This window comes from Haliotis rubra, unplaced genomic scaffold (assembly GCF_003918875.1).
Source record: "Haliotis rubra isolate DU_JTF1 unplaced genomic scaffold, ASM391887v1 Scf215, whole genome shotgun sequence".
Taxonomy (NCBI): Eukaryota; Metazoa; Mollusca; class Gastropoda; order Lepetellida; family Haliotidae; genus Haliotis; species Haliotis rubra.
In genome coordinates this window covers 253,012-274,718 of record NW_025766170.1, presented here as the reverse complement: position 1 = coordinate 274,718, position 21,707 = coordinate 253,012, and the positions used below count along the sequence as shown (strand labels likewise).

The 21,707-nt window shown below is 39.5% G+C and overlaps 1 protein-coding gene across 3 annotated transcripts in view; it reads left to right on the top strand.

The window, feature by feature from the left end:
* Positions 1-18,586, top strand: part of LOC124276891 (nuclear pore complex protein Nup93-like) — a 33,480-nt gene extending 14,894 nt beyond the window's left edge. For all 3 annotated transcript variants that reach the window (XM_046712558.1, XM_046712559.1, XM_046712557.1), the window contains exons 14-24: positions 1,004-1,195; positions 2,151-2,277; positions 2,461-2,533; positions 4,807-4,851; positions 5,152-5,268; positions 6,214-6,332; positions 14,492-14,609; positions 15,679-15,762; positions 16,320-16,390; positions 17,961-18,027; positions 18,241-18,586. In XM_046712558.1, the coding sequence (XP_046568514.1) occupies positions 1,004-1,195; positions 2,151-2,277; positions 2,461-2,533; positions 4,807-4,851; positions 5,152-5,268; positions 6,214-6,332; positions 14,492-14,609; positions 15,679-15,762; positions 16,320-16,390; positions 17,961-18,027; positions 18,241-18,360 (1,133 nt within the window). In that variant the 3' untranslated portion in view covers positions 18,361-18,586. The remainder of the gene's footprint in view (positions 1-1,003; positions 1,196-2,150; positions 2,278-2,460; positions 2,534-4,806; positions 4,852-5,151; positions 5,269-6,213; positions 6,333-14,491; positions 14,610-15,678; positions 15,763-16,319; positions 16,391-17,960; positions 18,028-18,240) is intronic.
* Positions 18,587-21,707: the final 3,121 nt, after the last annotated feature.

Here is a 21,707-nt window from a genome sequence, read left to right as displayed (position 1 = left end):
ACACACACATGCGTATAAAAGGGTACATCACAATCACAATTCATATTTATATTCATATATATTCACACATTTAATCAAATGGATGAAGTGGTATAAAGTAATTAACAATTACATTTATCAAATGCATTCAAGTATTGTGGTATAAACATCTCTGACTATGTATACGTATGATATGCATCAAGACTAGTTTTTGTAAACAGACACAAAGAGTTACCACTGTACCCTGTGGATTATACTTGGGTGTGGAATGACTGCACCAGTTGATTATCCTAACTCCATCTGTAAGAACACCTGGTCAGTCTCGGTGTACAGTGGCTTGTGTGCTGTGCTGGTGAAGTGTTGAGCATTTGTATTTTAAACAAGGCCAATCAGGTATAAGCTGTCTTTAACAAAGGAGTAACCCAAGCTATAAAATCTTACCCCACAGCTACCCAAAGGCAGTTAAGTAATAGCAAAGTTGAATTTAAGAAAAGTCAACCAGGAGCTAAGTAGAAAGCAAGTTTATTTTATTCTGTACATCACAGTAAAAGTTAATGTTATTTCATTACAACATTAAATATATACAAATATGTAAAATACAGATATATGTATACAACACTGCCACAGTTACAACTCGAGAAATAAGACTTTATACCTTGGGCTCTTGAAAGTGTCTCTCTTCCCCATCAACAACAAGCATGTCGAATAGTGAATATCAGAGTTGCCTCCCTTGTTCCGATAATACTGTCTTTGAGAAATGACTTGAGCCCATCTTTACTCAAACGGTCAGAGTCCTAACTACATTGAATTGTGATCTCAGTCATCAAAGTATGTGAACCATTAAGGGTGGCGTAGCCAAGCGGTTAAAGCGTTTACTCGTCATGCAGAAGGCCTGGGTTGATTCCCCACCTGTGCACAATGTGTGAAACCTATTTCTCGTGCCCCCTGCCATAATATTACTGAAACCTAACTCACTCACACTCCCTTTGAACCATCATTGCTTTATGTTTCCTCTGTTCTTCAGGTGAGAGTCACTTTAACGGCTACAGTCAACCATTTCTGTACTTCCAAGTGCTGTGTTTGACAGCACAGTTTGAAGCTGCCATTGAGTTCCTGTCCCGGATTGAGAGGCTGCGATGTCATGCTGTTCATGTGGCACTTGTCCTGTATGAGCTGAAGCTCCTAGCACTGCCAGTGAACTGTCAGGCACAGCTGTGTGAGTAGGGATTAGCAGTTATATATGTTGAAGCTTACATTGTGTGTAGATGTAGGCTCCTTGCACTGCTGGCCAATTGGAGACATAAGATGCTTTCAGGTCAGAGGGTTTTTGCTGATGTTGCAATTGCAGACTTTTTTAAAACCTATTTAATTTGACTGTTAAATTTATATGATTAATTTAATGCTTTTCAAATAATGTTTTTGAGCTAAAAGAATGAGAATTTACTCTACTTGAAACAGGAGGTGCAATGTCTTTAGACATATATATTTTTATCCACCTCTGTGTGAAGATGAGACTGAGTGAAAGGTTTGATTTGATGAGGTATAATTCAATAATGGAACAATTTGTAATAATATTACAGTCAGGCCGCGTTAATCCGGACACTTTCGTTTTTCATCAAAAACGTTCGGATAGTGAAACGTACGGACTACTGAACAAACCATTATGAACACCACTACAATAGAGTTACTTCCTTTTGACATACCGAGACAAGATCATAAGAACGTATACATGTTTTGATGGTGCCAGTTGCGTTTGCACAAGTGAGACCTATTAATTGATTAAAATCACAAACTAACGACATGTTCAACTCAGAAGTGTCACCTCACTTATCAATTACCACTGAAGTTTACCGATGAAGATCAGCTCTAATCAATGGTGCTCATGAGGTAAGGGGATTATCCGAACCTTTTGGATATACCGCCGGATTAATGAAGCAAAACCAAGTGTAATTAGCTAATCCGTTACCGCTAATTAACGACCAGATCCGGGGAGTGAAACACCGGATTAATGAAGCAACAGTTAATGAGTTTACATAGTAAACAAGATTGGTTACAGCTAGCTACCATTCAGATATCTCGGGAATCGTATTATCGGGTCCGGACTAACGCGGCCTGACTGTATATCAAACTGAGAAAGTGAGACGGGTGAGTTTTGTGATCTGTGTTTCCAGTATCCAGTCACTCCAGTGACACATCCCCGATGATGAGGCTGAATCTGGCTCGACTCATCATGATGTACACACGCAAGTTCGAAGCTACTGATGCACGGGAAGCCTTGCAGTACTTCTACTTCCTTAGGTAAAATTTAACATATCTGTTATTTAACAGGTGCTTATCCCTGTATGCCTGTGATACTCCACTATGTAATTTAGTTAAAATGTTTCCATGGTAACATCATCAGTCAAAGTATTCAGTCTAATAAGAATATATTTATGCACGATGAGGCCTATTTTTAATAACAGTGTTTGTTTTATGTTGCAGAGATTTACGTACCAGCAGTGATGACAACTTGTTCATGTCTTGTGTCAGTGAGCTGGTTCTCGAAACAAGAGAGGTAACTGTGGTATCTGAGAACAATGGTTTCTCAGGCACTGTCTTTTGAACAGTGTGTTGCAGCAGGGCACTGAGCCTTTCAATTTTCATAATTTTTGCACATTGGTGTTTATGGTAGCTTCTGTCTTGGCCACATTCTGCAATTGGCATCTCAGTTCCAAAGTAGGAAGGCGTTTCCTATTCTCGTGGTACTTACCGGTATCGGTTGAAAAAGTAACACAAACAATTCTTATTGTATGAATGCTCGTTGTTTTTAAATGAAGGGCCTTCTCCTCTAACATCTGCATCTATCAGCTGCTAGATCCATCAGGTGAATTACCACTCGTGACCCCAGTGATAAACACTGCCATCCGTCATTGACAAAATGAGGCTTCTACAATTCTCGCGGAATAAAGAGGAATTAAAGTTATGAAAGGGTTATGTGTCCAAGTTGGTATAAACTCCCCAATTTTCGTGACATTGCAAGATTTTGATCACTCACAGACTTGGGCCACTTCCTAGTTACCATTCAGTGATGTAAACAACCGCTATAGTTTGGCATGAAATGCATGTGGACCCGGTTTTTTGTAAATATCTCTTCATCCAATGACCCAATCGATCTCAAACTGTGCAAGTGGATGTTTTGTCAGACAACCTAATCACATTGTAAATCACCGATTTTATGCATTTGTATTAAAGAATCTGTCTATGTAACTGTCAACAAAATCAACAGCAGAACGCAGAATGCTTGCAGAGGGAGGGAGCCAATGACATGTAACAGCGGCAGTGTTGGGTCATAAAGGTCAACGTTCGTCAATGTAGGTCAGCTATGCACGCGACAGGTATGAAGAGGTGTTCATTTCCAGCAAATAGCGGCTAATGACATCTCTGATGACCCTGATGTCAAAAGAATCTAACTTTGGATGCCTACCTTTTGTACAAGGTTTTGTTTATTGGTTGTTGGTTTATTTTTGACAATTTTTAGCACGATGTTCTTTTCATGCCAAGAGCAAAAGTTGTACGCTTCATGTAATCCGACACTTTATAAATCGGGTTTGCTACGCTTTGCTCTCTTTTTAACAAAATTCAACACATTTCTAATTAAACGCTTAGCATCATCTGAATAAGCTTTCATGATGACAGCTAGAAGTAGTCAATGTGAATGATCCAAACGGTCTATCACTGTGCAGTGCACAGGTAACTATCATGAACTGCACGTGCATTGACCTTTATGACCCAACACTGCCGCTGTTACAGGTCATTTGCTCCCTCCCTCTGCAAGCATTCTGCGTTCTGCTGTTGATTTTGTTGACAGTTACATAGACAGATTCTTTAATACAAATGCATAAAATCGGTGATTTACAATGTGATTAGGTTGTCTGACAAAACATCCACTTGCACAGTTTGAGATCGATTGGATCATTGGATGAAGAGATCTTTACAAAAAACCGGGGTCCACATGCATTTCATGCCAAACTATAAGTGTCGCGCATCAGGGATTTCGGCAGAAAACATGTTTACCGCGTGAATAGGAGACGCGCGAGAATAGGAGACGGACCTATAAATTGTGAAATTATAGTGTGAGTGAGTTTAGTTTTATGCCACTGTTAGCAATATTCCAACAATATCACGGCGGAGGGCACCAGAAGTGGGCTTCACCCATGTGGGTAATCAAACCTGAGTCTTCAGCTTGATGAATGAAGTTTCACCCGTGAAGTTTTGACAGAACTGAGCAAATGCATGGTTTGGCCTGTTTAAATCACAGAATGTGTCAGCCGGAAACTGCCCTTATCATCACTGGAAGAAGTGCTGTTACTTTGTGAATATGTTTTAAATATATGTACGCACAGTCTAGCATGCTGTTGTCCTTCCATTTTCAACTTGAAATATGGTTGACATTTTGATTTTAAACATTCATACCAGAGGAAGATAAAGTGTTCTGAATACAGACAGCAGGGGTGGAAATAACCCATTGCCCGACGTCCGAGTCCAGTGTTTTTTTCTGTTGGGCAAGCAAATTTGTATATCACACTGTACCGGTGTCCAGTTGACTTTCCAATGTAAATTATGTTGTTTATTTAAAAAATCAGCAAGAAAACGGTCGGAATCGTGGAAAAATTATCAGGGCAATTGGCTTTACATGTTCCACTGTACTGGAGTACACTATCAATTTAAAGTTATTTCCATCCCTGCAGACAGCTTACATCCCTAGTTTTATTAAATTGAACTTGTAGTTAATACATCAATGCAAAGTGTAAAAGTTCATTTAACAAACAATAAATTTTTTGTTTCCAGTTTGAAATGCTCCTGGGAAAACTCGAAAGAGATGGCACTAGGAAAGTAAGTGTTGCTTTGATCAGTAGAAAATAGATCAACTATATTCAGTGCTGGCTATATCCACTGACATGTCTTGTTTTCAGTCCCAGAGACTTCCATGACAGAAGTACCTTGCTACATCTTTAAATGCAAATAACAGCAGCTGACAAGTCTGGAAGAGTTGTCTCCCTTAAACTTAAAAGATGTTTATGTACGATGATGGGTGTTTAAACTCAGATAAGGAAGATTATATGTCATTGAGGTCATGGTGTATGATTTTGTGAACAGTATGCAAACATGAAGCTATCAATTACTGGATTTTAGCCTGGTGCTATTGACAAGTTCAACAGAGACACACAGAAGATAATAGAGCTGGTTGCCAAGGATACAGAATCAAAAGGACTCTTTGAAGATGCTGTGATGTTGTTTGATTTAGCAAAGGTATGTTTCTTTCAGCATGATTTAGTTGTCCCCAACTGCAACGCGGAACGGGGGACTATGTATTCAGCGGTGTCCGTCCGTCCGTACGTCCATACATCTGTATGTCCCGATTCTTTTTAGCGCGATATCTCATGCACTTTTGTACCCAATGTCTTCAAATTTGGTGCCAACCTACATTGGGGGATTACGCAGATGCCAATCGATTTGTGTGACCTTGACCTTATTTTCAAGGTCACCACGACAGTTTGACCACTTTTTAAACTCTTGTAAATGTGATATCTCATGCACTTTGTATCCAATATATTTAAATTTGGTGACAGCCTACATAAGGGGATTATGCAGACACCAGTTTATTTGGTTGACCATGACCTTTTCTTGAAAGTCACCACGACACTTTGTCCACTTTTGTCACTCTTTGTCCACACCAGTTAATTTGTCACCTCTTCATGTTAACGTTTTGATATTGTTAGCTATCATGGACTGTTGTACCCAGTGTCTTCAAATTTGGTGACAGCCTGACCTTGACCTTATTTTCAAAGTCACCACGACACTTTGACCACTTTTAAAACTCTTCAAATTTGGTGACAGCCGCCATTGGGGTTTTACGCAGACACCAGTAGATTTCGGTGACCTCTTTTTATTTAAGGTCACCAGTGTTTTCAATTACAGCCTACATTGGGTTTTCAAACTTCCTGTTCATGAGTAAATATAGCGTGGCATTACCATATCAGTGGCAAACACTTGATGATGTGGGTTTTGAATGAACTTTCTTCAGTAACCAAGTACATGCTTGTCGTTTGAAGAGGCTTGTCGTAAGAGGCGACTAATGGGATCAGGTGGTCAGGCTCGTTAGTCAGGTCAGACTAGATTATTTATAAACTGACAGTAAATGGCTGGATATTTATGCATTCTGTAAACACCGAAAAATTCCTATTTGTCTTCCAGAACCATGAGAAGACGCTGACCTTGCTAAACAAGCTGCTGAGTCAGGTGATCTCCCAGCCAGGGGCGCCACAGTCCAACAGAGACAGGCTGAAAAACATGGCTCTTGGGATTGCTCAGAGGTTAGTGTGTGCTGTAGGGGTGGGTATTGCAGAGAATTTTCATATTGCGATATTGCGATGCGGAAGCATATATTGCGATATGTATTGCAATATATTGCAAGAATTATTTTTTTAACAAAAACTATTTATAATCGAGTTAATGCTTGATTATAAAGCAAAAACACAACAAAATCACTATGATTGATTCACCTTTAATAAAACTTTTAATCATGACAAAATAAAAATGTAAGTAACATTTGGCACTAATTAAACAGGGAAAAGAACAATTAAAAAAACGGAAATATCCGAAGATTTCCGAGTGTTACGAAGTTTTCCGAATGCATGTCAAAATACCGGTTTTCGATCAGCATGTCGCAATACGTATCGTTTTCATGTCTGAACCGGTAAATACCGGTAAACCGGTTATATTGCGGAGCCATAGTGTGCTGCAGTCATTCAGGACCAAGTGGTAAGGTGTGGTCCACTGTAAGGCTTCGTAAATTTATTTTAAATTAATATTTTCTCTGGCACATTTCCCAAAATGAGTAGAAAGGTAAGACTACTTTCGTCAGTTTTTCCACATACAAGATTACCAACAAGCACACTGAGTGGATGACTTTAGTTTTATGCCGCTTTGAGCAATATTAATTGGGGGCAGTATTCCAGCAATATCAGGACAGGGGACACCAGATATGGGCTTCAAACCAACCATACAGATGAACACACAAAAACTTGTCATTTTTCCTTATCCTGACTCATACTTATTGCTTGTCTTCTTCTTCTTGCGAACATAGTGGAACACGTGTATCTCCCAATTGAAGTTCCCTTCAATAAAAAATCACTAATTAGTACTCACCACGAGTTACCTCCCTTCCACAAGCGCGGGAACGAGGGCGCCACCTCAACCCATGTGCCTCACTCTCTCCTTCTTCGCCCAGTGAGCAAGACGTGAGAGCGCCTGTGTCTCCCTGCAATATCCTTTATTTATATTTAGTTTGTTACCTCTTATATTCATCTATAGAGGTGTAACTAGTATCCTTATTCAACATGCATTGATAATTATTCGTGTTTCTGCTGCTTGATTCACTGTTCGCCGTGTTTGCTCAGCAGTTTGCGTTAATAAAAATCTGCACTGTTTGTAAATTACGTTACTCTGCTACCGATCCGCATTTAAGATGCCCTAGTTGCATATCTCCATGCTCTATTGTTTCACGCTGTAAATTATGTATTAATTTGTCTAATTCTGCCTTTGATAAATATTTGTTTTGCGTCTTGTGATGGATGGCAGATAGATCTCGGAAACAATCTTCAGTCATGGCTAATAGATCGGAGTCAGATATATCCTGAGTTACCTTCGGGGGTTAAGCGTGGGACGCAGTCCGCTATATCCTAGAAGCGACCTGCATCCAGGGCGTTCCTTCATCACAGTCTAAGACTAGATGAGCTTCCATGTAATAGATCTCAACGTAAGCTCGAACCCCCAGGTCTACAGCTTCGCCAAAAGGGAAATCCACGAAGGCTACTAAAAAAAAAACCCACCTTTACTTCTGATATTCAGAATTATGTTTATATGATGATGACATTCCGATTATAATTCCAGAGGTACGTCATAAGAAGTGACCAGTATTGGCTACCGTCACTTCAGCGCAGATCAACATGCAACCAGAGATGCCCTACGGCTGGCCGGAGATTATAATTGAGGATCCGTCACTATCACAGAGGACACCCTCAACGCCAGCGCAGACCATCCCAGACGACCTGGTCAACCAAATCATGAGACTGATGGAGGACCGATACGGTTTACAGAGGCCCCAGAGCTACGGGCCCCAGAGCCCAACCCATAATAAGTCATACAGGGCCCCAGAGCCCGCCTTGACTTCAGCGTGGAGTCCCCAGAGCTGTAAAGCGCCTCCCCTCGGCGAAGGGCAGCAGACCGTGGCGAACGCCCGCTGCGGAAGTCCCAGGCGCCTCAGCGAAGGAGCTAGAGCCTCACCCAGTTGCGAGGGACATCGGGGAGGAGCGCTTTGCCGAGCCACACCCTGTAGAACACAGAGGTCATTCTCAAGCGAAGCAAGCGCTCATATATTGATCGGACTCTAGACACTTCGCTAAGGAAGTCCCAGGCCGCCTCCGCAAAGGAGCTAGAGCCTCACCAGTTGCGAGGGACATCGCGGAGGAGGAGCGCTTTGCTGAGCCCACACCCTGTAGAACACAGAGGTCGTTCGCGAAGCAAGGGCTCATATATTGATCGGACTCTGACTCGATACTTTCGCGAAGGTCGCGAAGGCTAAGTGGCTCAAGTCTACTTCACCCAGAAGATCTAGAAGGGATGCCGAGATCTTCGCGAAGTCCAGTTAAGCCCGAGAAGTCTCCTCAAGGTCTCCATATACTAGCCACTTTCGTCATATATAGCCACTTTCGTCAGTCCGTTCAAGACATCGCATGAGTTGTCTATCAACTGTATGCCATATGCCGTCTACAAGACTACAGCGAAGACAATTGCACAGGCTATTTACAACACAGAAGCGTGGCTGTATTATTTTATCAACAGATGAAGAGCCTAATTAAGGATCTTCAAGCCGACTACCTACATCAAGGGCATCAATGACGTTTCGTGAGATCTTCACAGGAATCAACATTTCGTATAGATTGCTAGGTATGCAATCCCGGACTACGATCTGATTATCTACATGCGTGACCTTCATAGATCTGCAGACAATTCAATAACGAAATTGAACAGCAGGCTTGTTACAGCGATGTAAAACTCATAATCGAATCATCGATTTCCTGAGAAGAAATATGAACAAGTTCAGCTTTAACAGTCTACAAGCTGACAACTTGCAAGTTTTATTGAACCTTATATAAGGAAGTCGGAATTATCTTCAAGACTGAAGTTACTTTCACGACAGCCAGGAAATAAACTACCCAGCATTAATATTACAGAGCGAGGTATTTCGCGCCCGGTAAGTTTTCGCGTTACCATTAACCCTCGAAACACGTGGTCACTCGGGTAACTTCGGGAAGCTACGGTGAAGACCGACAATTGTTCTAATATCAACGACGGCACTATATTATACAAGGTTCCTTTTCCTGCCACACCGGTGACATCACAGCGCGGGTACTCTACAGAATCAAAATGCCTTGTTCTGATTGGACCGAGATGGACAACGCCCTACGCAGAGGTCGATCATAGTTCACAGTTCAAGACATAGGTTGACAACACTATATCAGTTAACGAGCAAGCCTCCTTACAGTCCAGCTAATCTGAACCTTCATGATTGGGCTGCCTTCTTGCGGTTAGAGACCTCCCCTGTCAAGTAAGGACGAGGGCACAGCAGTCAGACGATTTTTTACATAAAGTTCAACGATGGCAGTCACTCCTGGTTGTGCACCTACATCGTCAAGGACTTCGCAGCGAGTTTACCTCGATGACGGGATACAAGTGGATCCAAATCCATAGCGTCTCAGACTACAGTTGAATTTCATCATCAAGCTACTAACTTACAACTAGATGGTTAGTAAACCTATTTAAGTTGGACCTAGAACCTTCGCAAGATCTGCTAATTCTAGGTTTTGATTTGTAACGGCGCAGAATCGTATAATTGTACGGAGGACCATGGATCAAGATCCAACAGTCATTTCCACAAGTCTTACTATCTCCGCTACCACTCACGACAGTGGCAGAGCCTGTTGGGGTTCGCACTTCAGCTCAGGACATGACAGGCAGAGGCAGACTACAATTACATTCGCGTTACAAGTCATCATCAATTCGCATCTAGACGAATCTCTACCGTTCAATTTACCGGTTCAGGTCAAACCTCATCTACTATGGTGGACCAAGAGATCGAATGTTTGAATAGGCGTCTCGTTAATAGAGCTGGAATCGATAACACTTCTCTACGTAGATGTGTCACTACAAGGTTGGGGAGCCCATCTTGCCAACAGGACGGCATCAGGGCTATGAGCAATCAAGAGAGCAAATTACACATAAATCTGCCAGAGATGTAAGCAGTGATAAACGCCTTAATGCACTGGAGCAACTTACTACAGTATACCCAGTGGATGATTCACACAGTCAATTCGACAGTGGCGTTTTTATGTGAACAAACTAAGCTCAACCAGGTCCCCGAACCTATCGACTCTATGTTTTCAATTGTTCGATTTGATCGACAATCTCAACATACATCACATTCCAGGAGCAAAGAATGTGATAGCAGACGCTCTCTCTCGGCCACACATACCATCGCCGACAGAATGAATGCTCCATACAGAGATATTCACTCAAATTATCAAGGAAATAGGAACTCCATTAATAGACCTATTTGCCACTCGATTCAACAAACAACTGACAATATTCGTATCGCCAGTTCCAGACCCACTAGCATTGGCAACAGACGCACTAAGCATATCGTGGGAAGGACTCAACGCGTACGCTTTTCCGCCACCAGCGTTAATCTCACAAGTTTACTCAAAATCAGTCAAACGCAGAGCCTCCATCTGAATTTGAGTGGTCGACCTACTGACCAGCGAAGAACGTGGTTTCAAACTCTTATTCAAGAAATCGGACAACCAATACTACATCTTACAGAGTGCTTTCGAGATCTGTTAATACATCCGCACACCAAACTAGCGCATCGGAAAGCCAGAAATATTCCAACTTCAATGTATGAATTGTATCAAGGTGTCTGAATAACAGGTTATTCAGCCAGAGCGGCAAAGCAGTCTAGCTTGCCCTGCGTAACTCAACTGGCAACTTATAACGATGACAAATGGCACAGTTTGACAATTATGCTGCAAAGAAAGGATTTACAGCTAGATATTCTACTCATCCTCAAGTGGCTGAATAATTATGTTATCGTCAGACTAAGATTTTAAAAGGCTCAACTTGTCCACCTATCTTGCAGCAATAGCTCTATCATAACTGAGAACGAGCGTCAAGTTAACCTTAACCCAGTTACTCTCCTTGCTGAGCTTTCGATTGGAGGATTAAAGCGGAAGTTTCACGCTCCAACTTGGGATCTGAATATAGTGCTCCAACACCTCACAAGTGAGGTTTATGAACACGCTTTGATGATATACTTGGACCCCATGATCACGATGAATCTATCACGATGGCCAGTAAGAGCACTGAAAATATATCTCCACCGAGGCCAAACAGGAGGGAAAAAATTCAAGAGATTTATTTCCTCTATCAACAAGCTACGCAGACTGAAGTCACGTACTACTATCTCCTTTTGGATCAGAACTGTCATACTATGTGCCTCTCTGAGACTGCAGGACTCGACCCTCCAAGAGCTTCTAATCCTCATGATATTAGAGCTAACATCTACACTTGCTCTACGGCAAGTGCTATTGAAAAATACCATAATGGAGGTTATTTCTGGAGATCCGATATGGTGTTTGCCAACCACTATCTGAGAGATATCACCACCGAGGCGTCTCAGGTATCCACCAATTCGGCCCCATGGTCCGCGCACAACAGTTGATAGTTCCTCGGAGAAGATAAGTCAATCTTACAGATTTCTACTTATCTTATAACAGTACTAAATAGCTACATGCTATATATATTTTGCTTAAGTTCTTTTATTATCTTAAGCTCAGTACTATGATTATTATATCATGTATACAATATATAAGCTAACAACTCTACGGAGTTTGTTATTATATATTAAGCTTAAGTTAATCATATCTTAAGCTCAGTACTATGGTTACATTATAAATGTATTAGCTAACAAACTCTACAGAGTTTTTGCTATTATATATGTAGCTTAAGTTAATTATATCTTAAGCACAGTACTATACTCATATCATAAAAATATATTAGCTAACAAACTCTACAGAGTTTTTGCTATTATATATGTAGCTTAAGTTTATTCATATCTTAAGCTCAGTACTATGTTTATATCATATAAGTATATTAGCTAACAAACTCTAAAGAGTTTTTTGCTATTATATATTTAGCTTAAGTTTCATCATATCTTAAGCATTATGGTTACATTATGACATGTATTAGCTAACAAACTCTACGGAGTTTTTGCTATTATATATGTAGCTTAAGTTTATCAATATCTTAAGCTCAGTACTATGTTTATATCATATAAGTATATTAGCTAACAAACTCTAAAGAGTATTTTGCTATTATATATTTAGCTTAAGTTTCATCATATCTTAAGCATTATGGTTACATTATAAAATGTATTAGCTAACAAACTCTACGGAGTGTTTTTGGCTATTTAGGTAGCTTAAGTTAATTATATCTTAAGCACAGTACTATACTCATATCATAAAATATATTAGCTAACAAACTCTACGAAGTTTTGCTGTTATATATATAGCTTAAGTTTTATTCATATCTTAAGCTTAGTACTATGTTTACTTCATAAAAGTATATTAGCTAATAAACTCTAAGGAGTTTTTGCTATTATATATTTAGCTTAAGTTTAATCATATCTTAAGCTCAGTACTATGTTTATATCATAAAAGTATTTTAGCTAACAAACTCTAAGGTGTTTATGCTGTCATATTAACAAGCTTAAGTCTATTAGTCTTAAGCATTGTATTAATGTTATATATACTTTTATCATAATAAGTACATTGTAATAACCTTTATATGGCAGCTGATAAGTTAGCAGCCGGAATTCATCAGTTCAGTGCCTTTATGAAGTTCCCATAGGGTTATTACAATCATCACAGTTCAAATCACTAATTATTAAAGTCCAAAGTATTATATATTCCCACCTCCTTTTCCGTCGGATTCTACAAGCAATAAGCATGAGTCAGGATAAGGAAAAATATGTAATATTTATAGTAAAATTGATATTTTATACTTATCCTGACTCATGAGGTAAACCCTCCCATCCTCCCCACATAACACTTTGGATTTCCCTGGAAATTCAAGTGTTTGGCTCGAAAAATATGGAGGAGAGAGAGGGTGAAGCCACCTTTCAGCTGAGGCACATGGTGTTGAGTGATTTTACATTGAAGGGCTTCAATTAGGAGATCCAAGAGATGTTTCCACTATGTGGAAGGGAGGTAACATGAGTGGATGAGTACTAATTAGTGATTTTTTTATTGAAGGAACTTTCCCAAAATTGGGTTAGACTACTTGTGTTTTCCACTATGTTCGCAACAAGAAGAAGACAAGCAATAAGCATGGGAGTCAGGATAAGTATAAAATATGGGCTTCACACCAACAATACTGATGAGCACACTAAAAATTATCATTTTAATACTGTCTAAGTTGTCCAGAATTTCAAATTTTGGATGACATGCTTTGTGTGACAATGTAAATGTGAGCAATATTATTGGCAAAAGAAATATCTGATATCTGGGATTTAAAGTGAGGTTCCTAACAAGATTTGTATTCCTGTATCTGACCTTTCACAATAACATCTTTGGTTTGGGGTGACCCAGACAATTAAAATGCTGCAATCCACTGTCTAGAGTGGCAACCCCTTGTCCACATGATTGGGATCCGGATCGGTTGGTCAGACTCGCTGACTTGGTTGACGCATGTCACCGTATCCAAATTTCATAGATCGATGCTCATGATATTGATCACTGGACTGTCTAGTCCAGACTCAATTATTTATAGACTGCTGCCATATAGCTGGAATATTGCTGAGTTTGGTGTTCAACAAAACGAAATAATCCGCATAATACACATGGTATTTCTGTGTGATTCGTAGATTTGCCCTGATTATGTTTCTTTGTTAGTCGACCCATGAAGGTCTGGGTTAGAATGAGCCTTCAGTAACCCATGCTTGTCGTAAGAGGCGACTGATGGGATTGGGTGGTCAGGCTCGTTGGCTTGGTTGACACATTTCAATCGGTTCCCATTTGTGTAGATCCCCAGATGGCATTCGGATGATGGCCCAACGTTGGCAATGTTGGCAAAACCATTGCCAACATCGGGTCAACGTCTGAATGCTATCTGTGTCGATGCTTATGCTGTTGATCACTGGATTGTCTGGTCCAGACTCGATTATTTACAGACTGCCGCCATATAGCTGGAATACTGCCGAGTTCGGCGTAAAACTAAACTCACTTACTCACTTCTCTGTTTGTCACTGCTTTACTAGATTTTTTGTATTCATTTAACAGAAATCAAAGAACCCATTTCAGAGTTAGCATTTTAAAATCTGTCGGCTGAAAAATGATCAATGACCCCATAATTGCAGGTATAGGACACTTGGTTATGAGGGCACACAGGCCACATCCAACACCTTCTACCTTCTGCTTGACTTGATCACCTTCTTCGACCTGTACCATGTCGGTAGTATGGACCAAGGTTTAGAGGTGAGAATCACTGTGAAAGACCAAGGTTAAATTGATTGATTGTGTTAATGTTGGTAGTATACCAAGGTTTAGAGGTGAGAATCACTGTGAAAGACCATGGTTAAATTGATTGGCTCATGTTAAATGTTGGTAGTATACCAAGGTTTAGAGGTGAGAATCACTGTGAAAGACCATGGTTAAATTGATTGGCTCATGTTAAATGTTGGTAGTATACCAAGGTTTAGAGGTGAGAATCACTGTGAAAGACCACGGTTAAATTGATTGGCTCATGTTTAATGTCGGTAGTATGGACCAAGGTTTAGAGGTGAAAGTCACTGTGAAAGAACATGGTTAAAGTGATTGACTTATCTTCAATATTGGTAGTATGGACTAAGGTTAAGAGGTAAGAATGATTGCAGTGAACCTAGGCGAAAGGGAATGGTCAGTTTATCCCTTTCCCCCATTTACATGTGCCTTTGTTCATTGTTGCAGAAACTTAGAAAAAGGATTCATATGTCATTTATCATCGGAGTAAAATGTTGCATGTTGTCATCCAAATTGCCTACTGATGAAGGTCAGGGGCGGATACAGCTTTTTTAGAAAGGGGGGTGCACACTATTGAGAAAAGGAGGTGTGCACACTTCATTTTCACCCGAGTTTCAATGGTCATTTAACAAACTTTCAGCACAAAAGGTGGGGTGCGCAGCCCTGCACCCCCCCCTCTGGATCCGCCTATGAAGGTGTTGTAGATACTTGCTTGAGGTTTCCAGAGATTGTGATACATGATAATGGCTTTTTATAAAGCGCCTGTTTCCACACACTTGTGCATGCTGAAAGAAGCGCACAATGTTATTCTTGTTAACCTGGTTAACCCAAGCTGCCTGTGAGGCACAAGAAGGTTAACAGTCATATGACTTATCCACCGGGTACCCATTCACTGCTGGGTGACCAGAGGCGATTTATGAACAAACTCATTTGCCTAAGAGACTACATGTGTCAGGTGTGCTTCATTGTGGAACAGGACTTACGTCCTAGCAACTCTCAGGGATCAAGCTGCCAAGATTACCACCGTGTTTGTATGTTGTTACAGGTTGTGAAACAGCTCAAGTTGCTTCCACTGACTGCGGAGGAAGTAGAACACAGGGTCAACTCTTTCCGTCACTTCACAGATGAGGTAAGGGTGTATCTTGATGCTATTCTACATATGCTTCAAATCATGACATTATTTGTTGTCAAGTTTCATCAGCTGGCATACATCAGCTCATGCAGGGTACATCATTGCACAGAGAATATTAGCTTGCACGCAGGCCACACTGGCTTGCTCAGACGGTACAAAAGCTCACATACAGGGTACATCACTCTGTATTCTAGGACATACCAGCTGACAACAACTTTATGTTCCCCATTTTAAAAAAGCATATTTGCCCTGCTGCCTTTCAAGGTTTGTCAGCACAATAATCAGGAAAGCCAACCATCTAAGGCATTCATCTTTTAGGTGGTGTGATGGGGTAGCATAATGGTTAATGTGTCCGCTCGTCATGCCGGAAAACCCGGGTTCGATTCCCCACATGGGTACACTGTGTGAAGCCCATTTCTGGTGTCCCCAGCCGTGATATTGCTCTAATGTTGCTAAAAGTGGAGTAAAACTCACTCACTCATGTCATCACTATATGGCTGGAATATTGCCAAGGTGACTTTATATTTTAACTCACTCACTCACTCATGTTGTAGGTGCGACGGTGTTTGCCAGACATCCTCCTGGCTGTGATGAACATCCTCCACAACAAGTACAAGAACCTCAGGTAAGGAAAACCACCTGCACAATGTCCTCAATCTGCTGGGGCGGTGGGGTAGCCTTGCAGGTAAAACATTTGCCTGTCTAACCAAAGACCCAGGTTCCATTCCCTACATGGGTCAAGTGTGTGAAGCCCATTTCTGGTGTACCCAACAGTTTTATTGTTGGAATATTACAAAAAAGTGGCATAAAGCCATACTGAATCACTCCTTAATCTGTTGATCGATATGGTTTGCAGCCATATTGTGATATATGGGGTAGCATCACATTTGGGGTCCTCAATTTGCTCATTATCTTAGTAGCATAGGAGCATTGTAATCATGTCATCTTAGAAGCATTGTAATCATATCTCTCCAAGCCGAAGACACGGGTTCCGTTCCCATATAAATGACGGTTGCGAAGACAATGCAATAGTCGCCGAAAACCTGGGTTTGAATCCCCACATGGGTACAGTGTGTGAAGCCCATTTCTGGTGTTCCCCTCCGTAATATTGCTGGAACATTGCTAAAAGTGGTGTAAAACTGAATCAATAAACAGTGTTAGAAGTATAAATCTGCAGCTGTCATGTCAGGACACGGCTGGAATGATGTGGCTTGAAGCAGCAGCAGTAGCTGTTACAAGTTGTCCTTTTGTCAGTCCACCTGTTGATCAATATCAGATTCCTACTCTCACATCACTTGCTTCAAACAAGGCTTATAGTCGAGACAGTCGGATCAATAAACAGCTTCTGCATCATAATAAAACAAGTCTTGCTTTGAGAAATGCATCAAATTACATGAGCACCTTGTCAAAAAGCAAGAAAATATTTGACTAAAGGGTCATTTACAAGTGTCAATTTGCTCCTGGAGTAAAATACTCCAAGAGTAAATATACATTTACTTTACCTCCAGAGCAGGTGTAAATTTACTCTTGGAGTATGAATACTTATGTGAGTAAATTTGTTTTGTGACGTTTACATGGTCAATTTACTTACCATAGGTAAATTTACTTACTCAGAGGCCCAGATAAGCTGTGTATCGGGGTAAAATACGCATATAAAATTTCCAATTATGCATTGAAAAATAATTGTTAGATACAGAAAAGGTTTAAAACAAATGTGTATGAAATATATTTATAAAAATTGCTTGCGTAATGAAAAAGACATCGATTGCTATCAAGTTGTACTGTTAGTATAAGACAAGTGTTGTACTGTCAGTATAGGATGAGTGATTTTTTATGAAATCATTTCCATTATATTTAAGTAATGCACATATTTGAAAGCAGTGGGTAACGGAAAATGAAATACCCACTCAACATTCATAATACCCACTCCAAAAACATACAGTGGGTACAGTACCCACATGAGCTAAATCCTTATCTGGAGCTCTGACATACATAAGCAAATATACTCCTGTAAGTAAATGTGTGCATGTAAAAGCGGCTTAAGATGGTACCTTGTTGATTCACATGGTACTTTCTTACAGTATTGGAATATGAGTTACTTTTTGTGGGCTTGTGCATGACTGATCATATTCAATAAAGACAACCCAGGATTATTGGTACAACAAATTATGAAGGTAATTTTTCCTCTATTTCAGAAATGCTGGTATCCAAAGTCCAACACCAGGACAGAGAGGACGACTGGATGATGGAGGAAAAGACACGGTCAGTAAAATAACCCCCTTCCTATAAGTGTATATGGATGAAGGCTATCATACTGTATGTGAAAGATTTTCATTCCTCAATTTCAACTGTATATATATGAGACTGATGCTTTCCATAATAGAAATGAAGAGTTTCCAATTCATGACTGGTATTTTTGCTGATATAAATAAAATTGCTTTATATTAGAAATTAAGTGTTTCTTTCTATTTTCAGTATTTGAACTACTTGAGGAGTCAAGCAAGAGCACTGATCATGTTTGCTGGGATGCTGCCATACCGGTTGCCGGGGGATACCAACTCTAGACTTGTACAGATTGAAGTGCTCATGAACTGATACTGTTAAATTGATCCTCATAAATCAACAGAGAAGTCAACTATGAGTCACTATGGAACCATGAGAATAGAATCACTAACTCACTGTCCGGGATAAATTTCATCTTCTTCATTTGTGTGTTTTGATTGGAGAAAAAGAATACATGGAAATTATGTTTAAATTTGTATAATATTTTCATATGTTTTGTTTCATGGTTTTAGGTACTCCCTTTGTTTGTTATGTTTTATTATCCCCTGCAACGCGTTTTGCGGGGGGTATTAAAATGGACTCTGTCCGTGTGTCCGTCTGTCCGTGCACATTTTACTTTCCGGAGGAGAACTCTACAACCGTTCAATATTTCTTCACCAGACTTGGCACATGGATAGATCTGGTGGTGTACTTGTGCTTTTTGGTAGTTTTGGAATTCTGAATAAAATATTTTTGGCGTTTCAATGGCAACAAGTTCGACTTAGACTGAAATTAGTGGTAGTGCTCTCTTCCGGAGCAGAACTCTAAAACCGTTCACTATTTCTTCACCAAAGTTGGCACATAGATTGGTCTGGTGGTGTACTTGTGCCTTTTGGTAGTTTTGGAATTCTGAATAAAATATTTTTGGTGTTTCCATGGCAACAAGTTTGACTTAGACTGAAATTAGTGATGGCGCTCCTTTCTGGAGCAAAACTTTAAAAACCTTTCAATACTCTCCTTTCACTTTTCTATATACACACCTAAATATTTTACATAATCATAACTCATAGACATAATCATGAAGAGTATTTTGCCATTGCGGGGGGATATTGATGACTTTGTCTTCTTTTTTAAATGTATTTAATGTGAACTTAGTTGACTTCTCTGTCTTGTACATACTAAGATGTCATCCCACGTTGTTTCATTGTACATACCTTGTCATCTTCAAAATCAAATGTGGCTAACTGAAAGAGAAAATAAATAGAAATGTAACTTAATGAGTGTTTCTTTGGTGTGCTTCCAGATCTGAACACACAGATACATGGGCTGCAACGAATGTGGCAAATACAATACACAAGGAGGCACATACGGTACATATCATGATTATAGGGTAACAATTATGAATGTGCATTCAAGAATTCAATGACAAGTCCACAGTTTATGTGTTATTTTCATTGAAACAATAACAAATGTTTTTTACATATACTGGACAAAATAAGTTAGGGATATTGGTATTGTTATGATTGATATTTTATCAGAGTGTCAATGAATAAATAGATCATTATTCATAATTTCAAAATTTACATATATCCCTAACGATTTTTGTCCAGTATGGTTTTAACATGTAGACAATGTAACAAGGAGGCACGTACAGTACATATCAACAATTATGAATGTGCATTCAAGAATTCAATGAAAAGTCCACAGTTGATGTGTTTATTTCTTTGAAACAATAACAAATGGTTTTTTAAATAGTTTTAACACGTAGACAGTGTATATTTATCATGACAATGACCAGTGACCATATTACGGTCATTAAATATATAGTGAGTGAGTGAGTTTAGTTTTAGGCAGCTTTTAGCAATATTCCATCAATATCAGGGCTTGGGACACCAGAAATGAGCTTCACACAGTGTACCCATGTGGGGAATCGAATCGGCCTTCGTGTGATGAGCGAATTCTTTAACCCTTCCATGTAATACCATTTTTATTAAACGAGTTAATGATTTGGTATCAAATGAGTGAAAGCGAGTTTGATGCTAAATGTTTCACAAGTTTAATAAAACTGGTATTTCACGGAAGCGAGTTTAGTATTCTGTTTATTACTCTCCAACATAAACTGATGAAAACTGCCTTAGAAGTGTATTGACTTTCAGCTCTCCACAAGTCAAGCAAGGTCTAATACCATTGTGCCAGCGGTAATAGCATTGCGACGTTTGCTAGTGTAATATTGCAGTGTGACATCATAACTAACCACTATGACGTCAGACAACTTTGCGAATTGGGAATATTGAAATTTCGTACATCATCAGGAGACACTATAAATACATTATAACAAGATTAATGATACACACATAATAGAATATAATATGGGAGATAGAGATTTGTGCAGATATTTAGTAAGACACACTGATAACAACACCAGACTCCTTGATGAAACAACAAAAGAGAAACAAAAGAATAACAGAAGATTCTTAAAGTCCCAAAATGAGATGAAATTACATTGAATTTTTTTTTTCTCAGCCATTTGACGTTTTTAACATTTTAACAAGTGCAGTTGCTAATTCTTTTTGTAAAACATCTGAATTTATTATATAAAACAATTTATATTCATCACAAAGGTGATTAAAATTACGGTTGCTTTCTGCAGCTGCCTTAAAAGGTTAAAACTAATGTCTTTATAAAAAGTACATTGGATCAAAAAGTGAAATCTGTACAAGCATTTAAAAAATATTTACATAGCCTTTCTGCAAGTGGTATAGAAGGCTTGGTATATCTATCCGTTTCAATATACAATTGTAAAAATCCACACAAACCCAGCTAAAATACGACGATGGTCTCGAAAGATAACATGTTTTACGTACAATTCTGCAGCATGGGAGACCTTGAACTTTCTGTAAGTTCGTAACTTATACCCATTAGCATTAACGTTAACAAGTAGGTGTTTCCCCTGCTATGCTTCATGGTGAGGATGTGGTCCCCAGTGATCTATGGTTGTTATAAGACACGGCTAACTGATCAGGTAATTAGTCCCTGTGGCCTGGTTGACTGTGTGTCACTGTCCATAACAAGGCTGTAACAGACAGAAAACACCAGGGACGGATACAGCTTTTTGAGAAAGTGTGCGTGTGTGTGCGTGCGTGCCCCTGGATCCGCCTATGAACACGGGTGTTTTGGGGACATCAGAGAGGTGGTTGAATTCGTATTTTGACATGTACCCAATGTTTCCTCAATTTTCTAAGCTGAACAAATATGGCGAAGAACATGCTCTTATCTTTGTGACACACCTGGCATATTTGCTAAATGATATGGATACAATTTGTGAAGCCCATTTCTGTGTTCCCCGCGGTGATATTGCTGGAATATTGCTAAAAGGGGCGTAAAGCCAAACTTACTCACTCACTACTATATGATATACCTGTATATTTGTTTTGTTGTTCAATGGAATCTCAGATGTGAAAAGAGATATTCATGTTTATGGACAAGGATTTTTTCGCTTATATTTTTTTAAATGTAATGCTTTTGTTAAATGTCCTAATTATCCCTTTAAAATATCACACCAAGTACATGATATTTATTTAGTCATACTGATAAATATATATAAAAGTACGTTTGTTCCTAAAAAAACGTACTGAAATACCCATAGAGACAATTGGGAATCACTCAAAGAGCTTTTAATG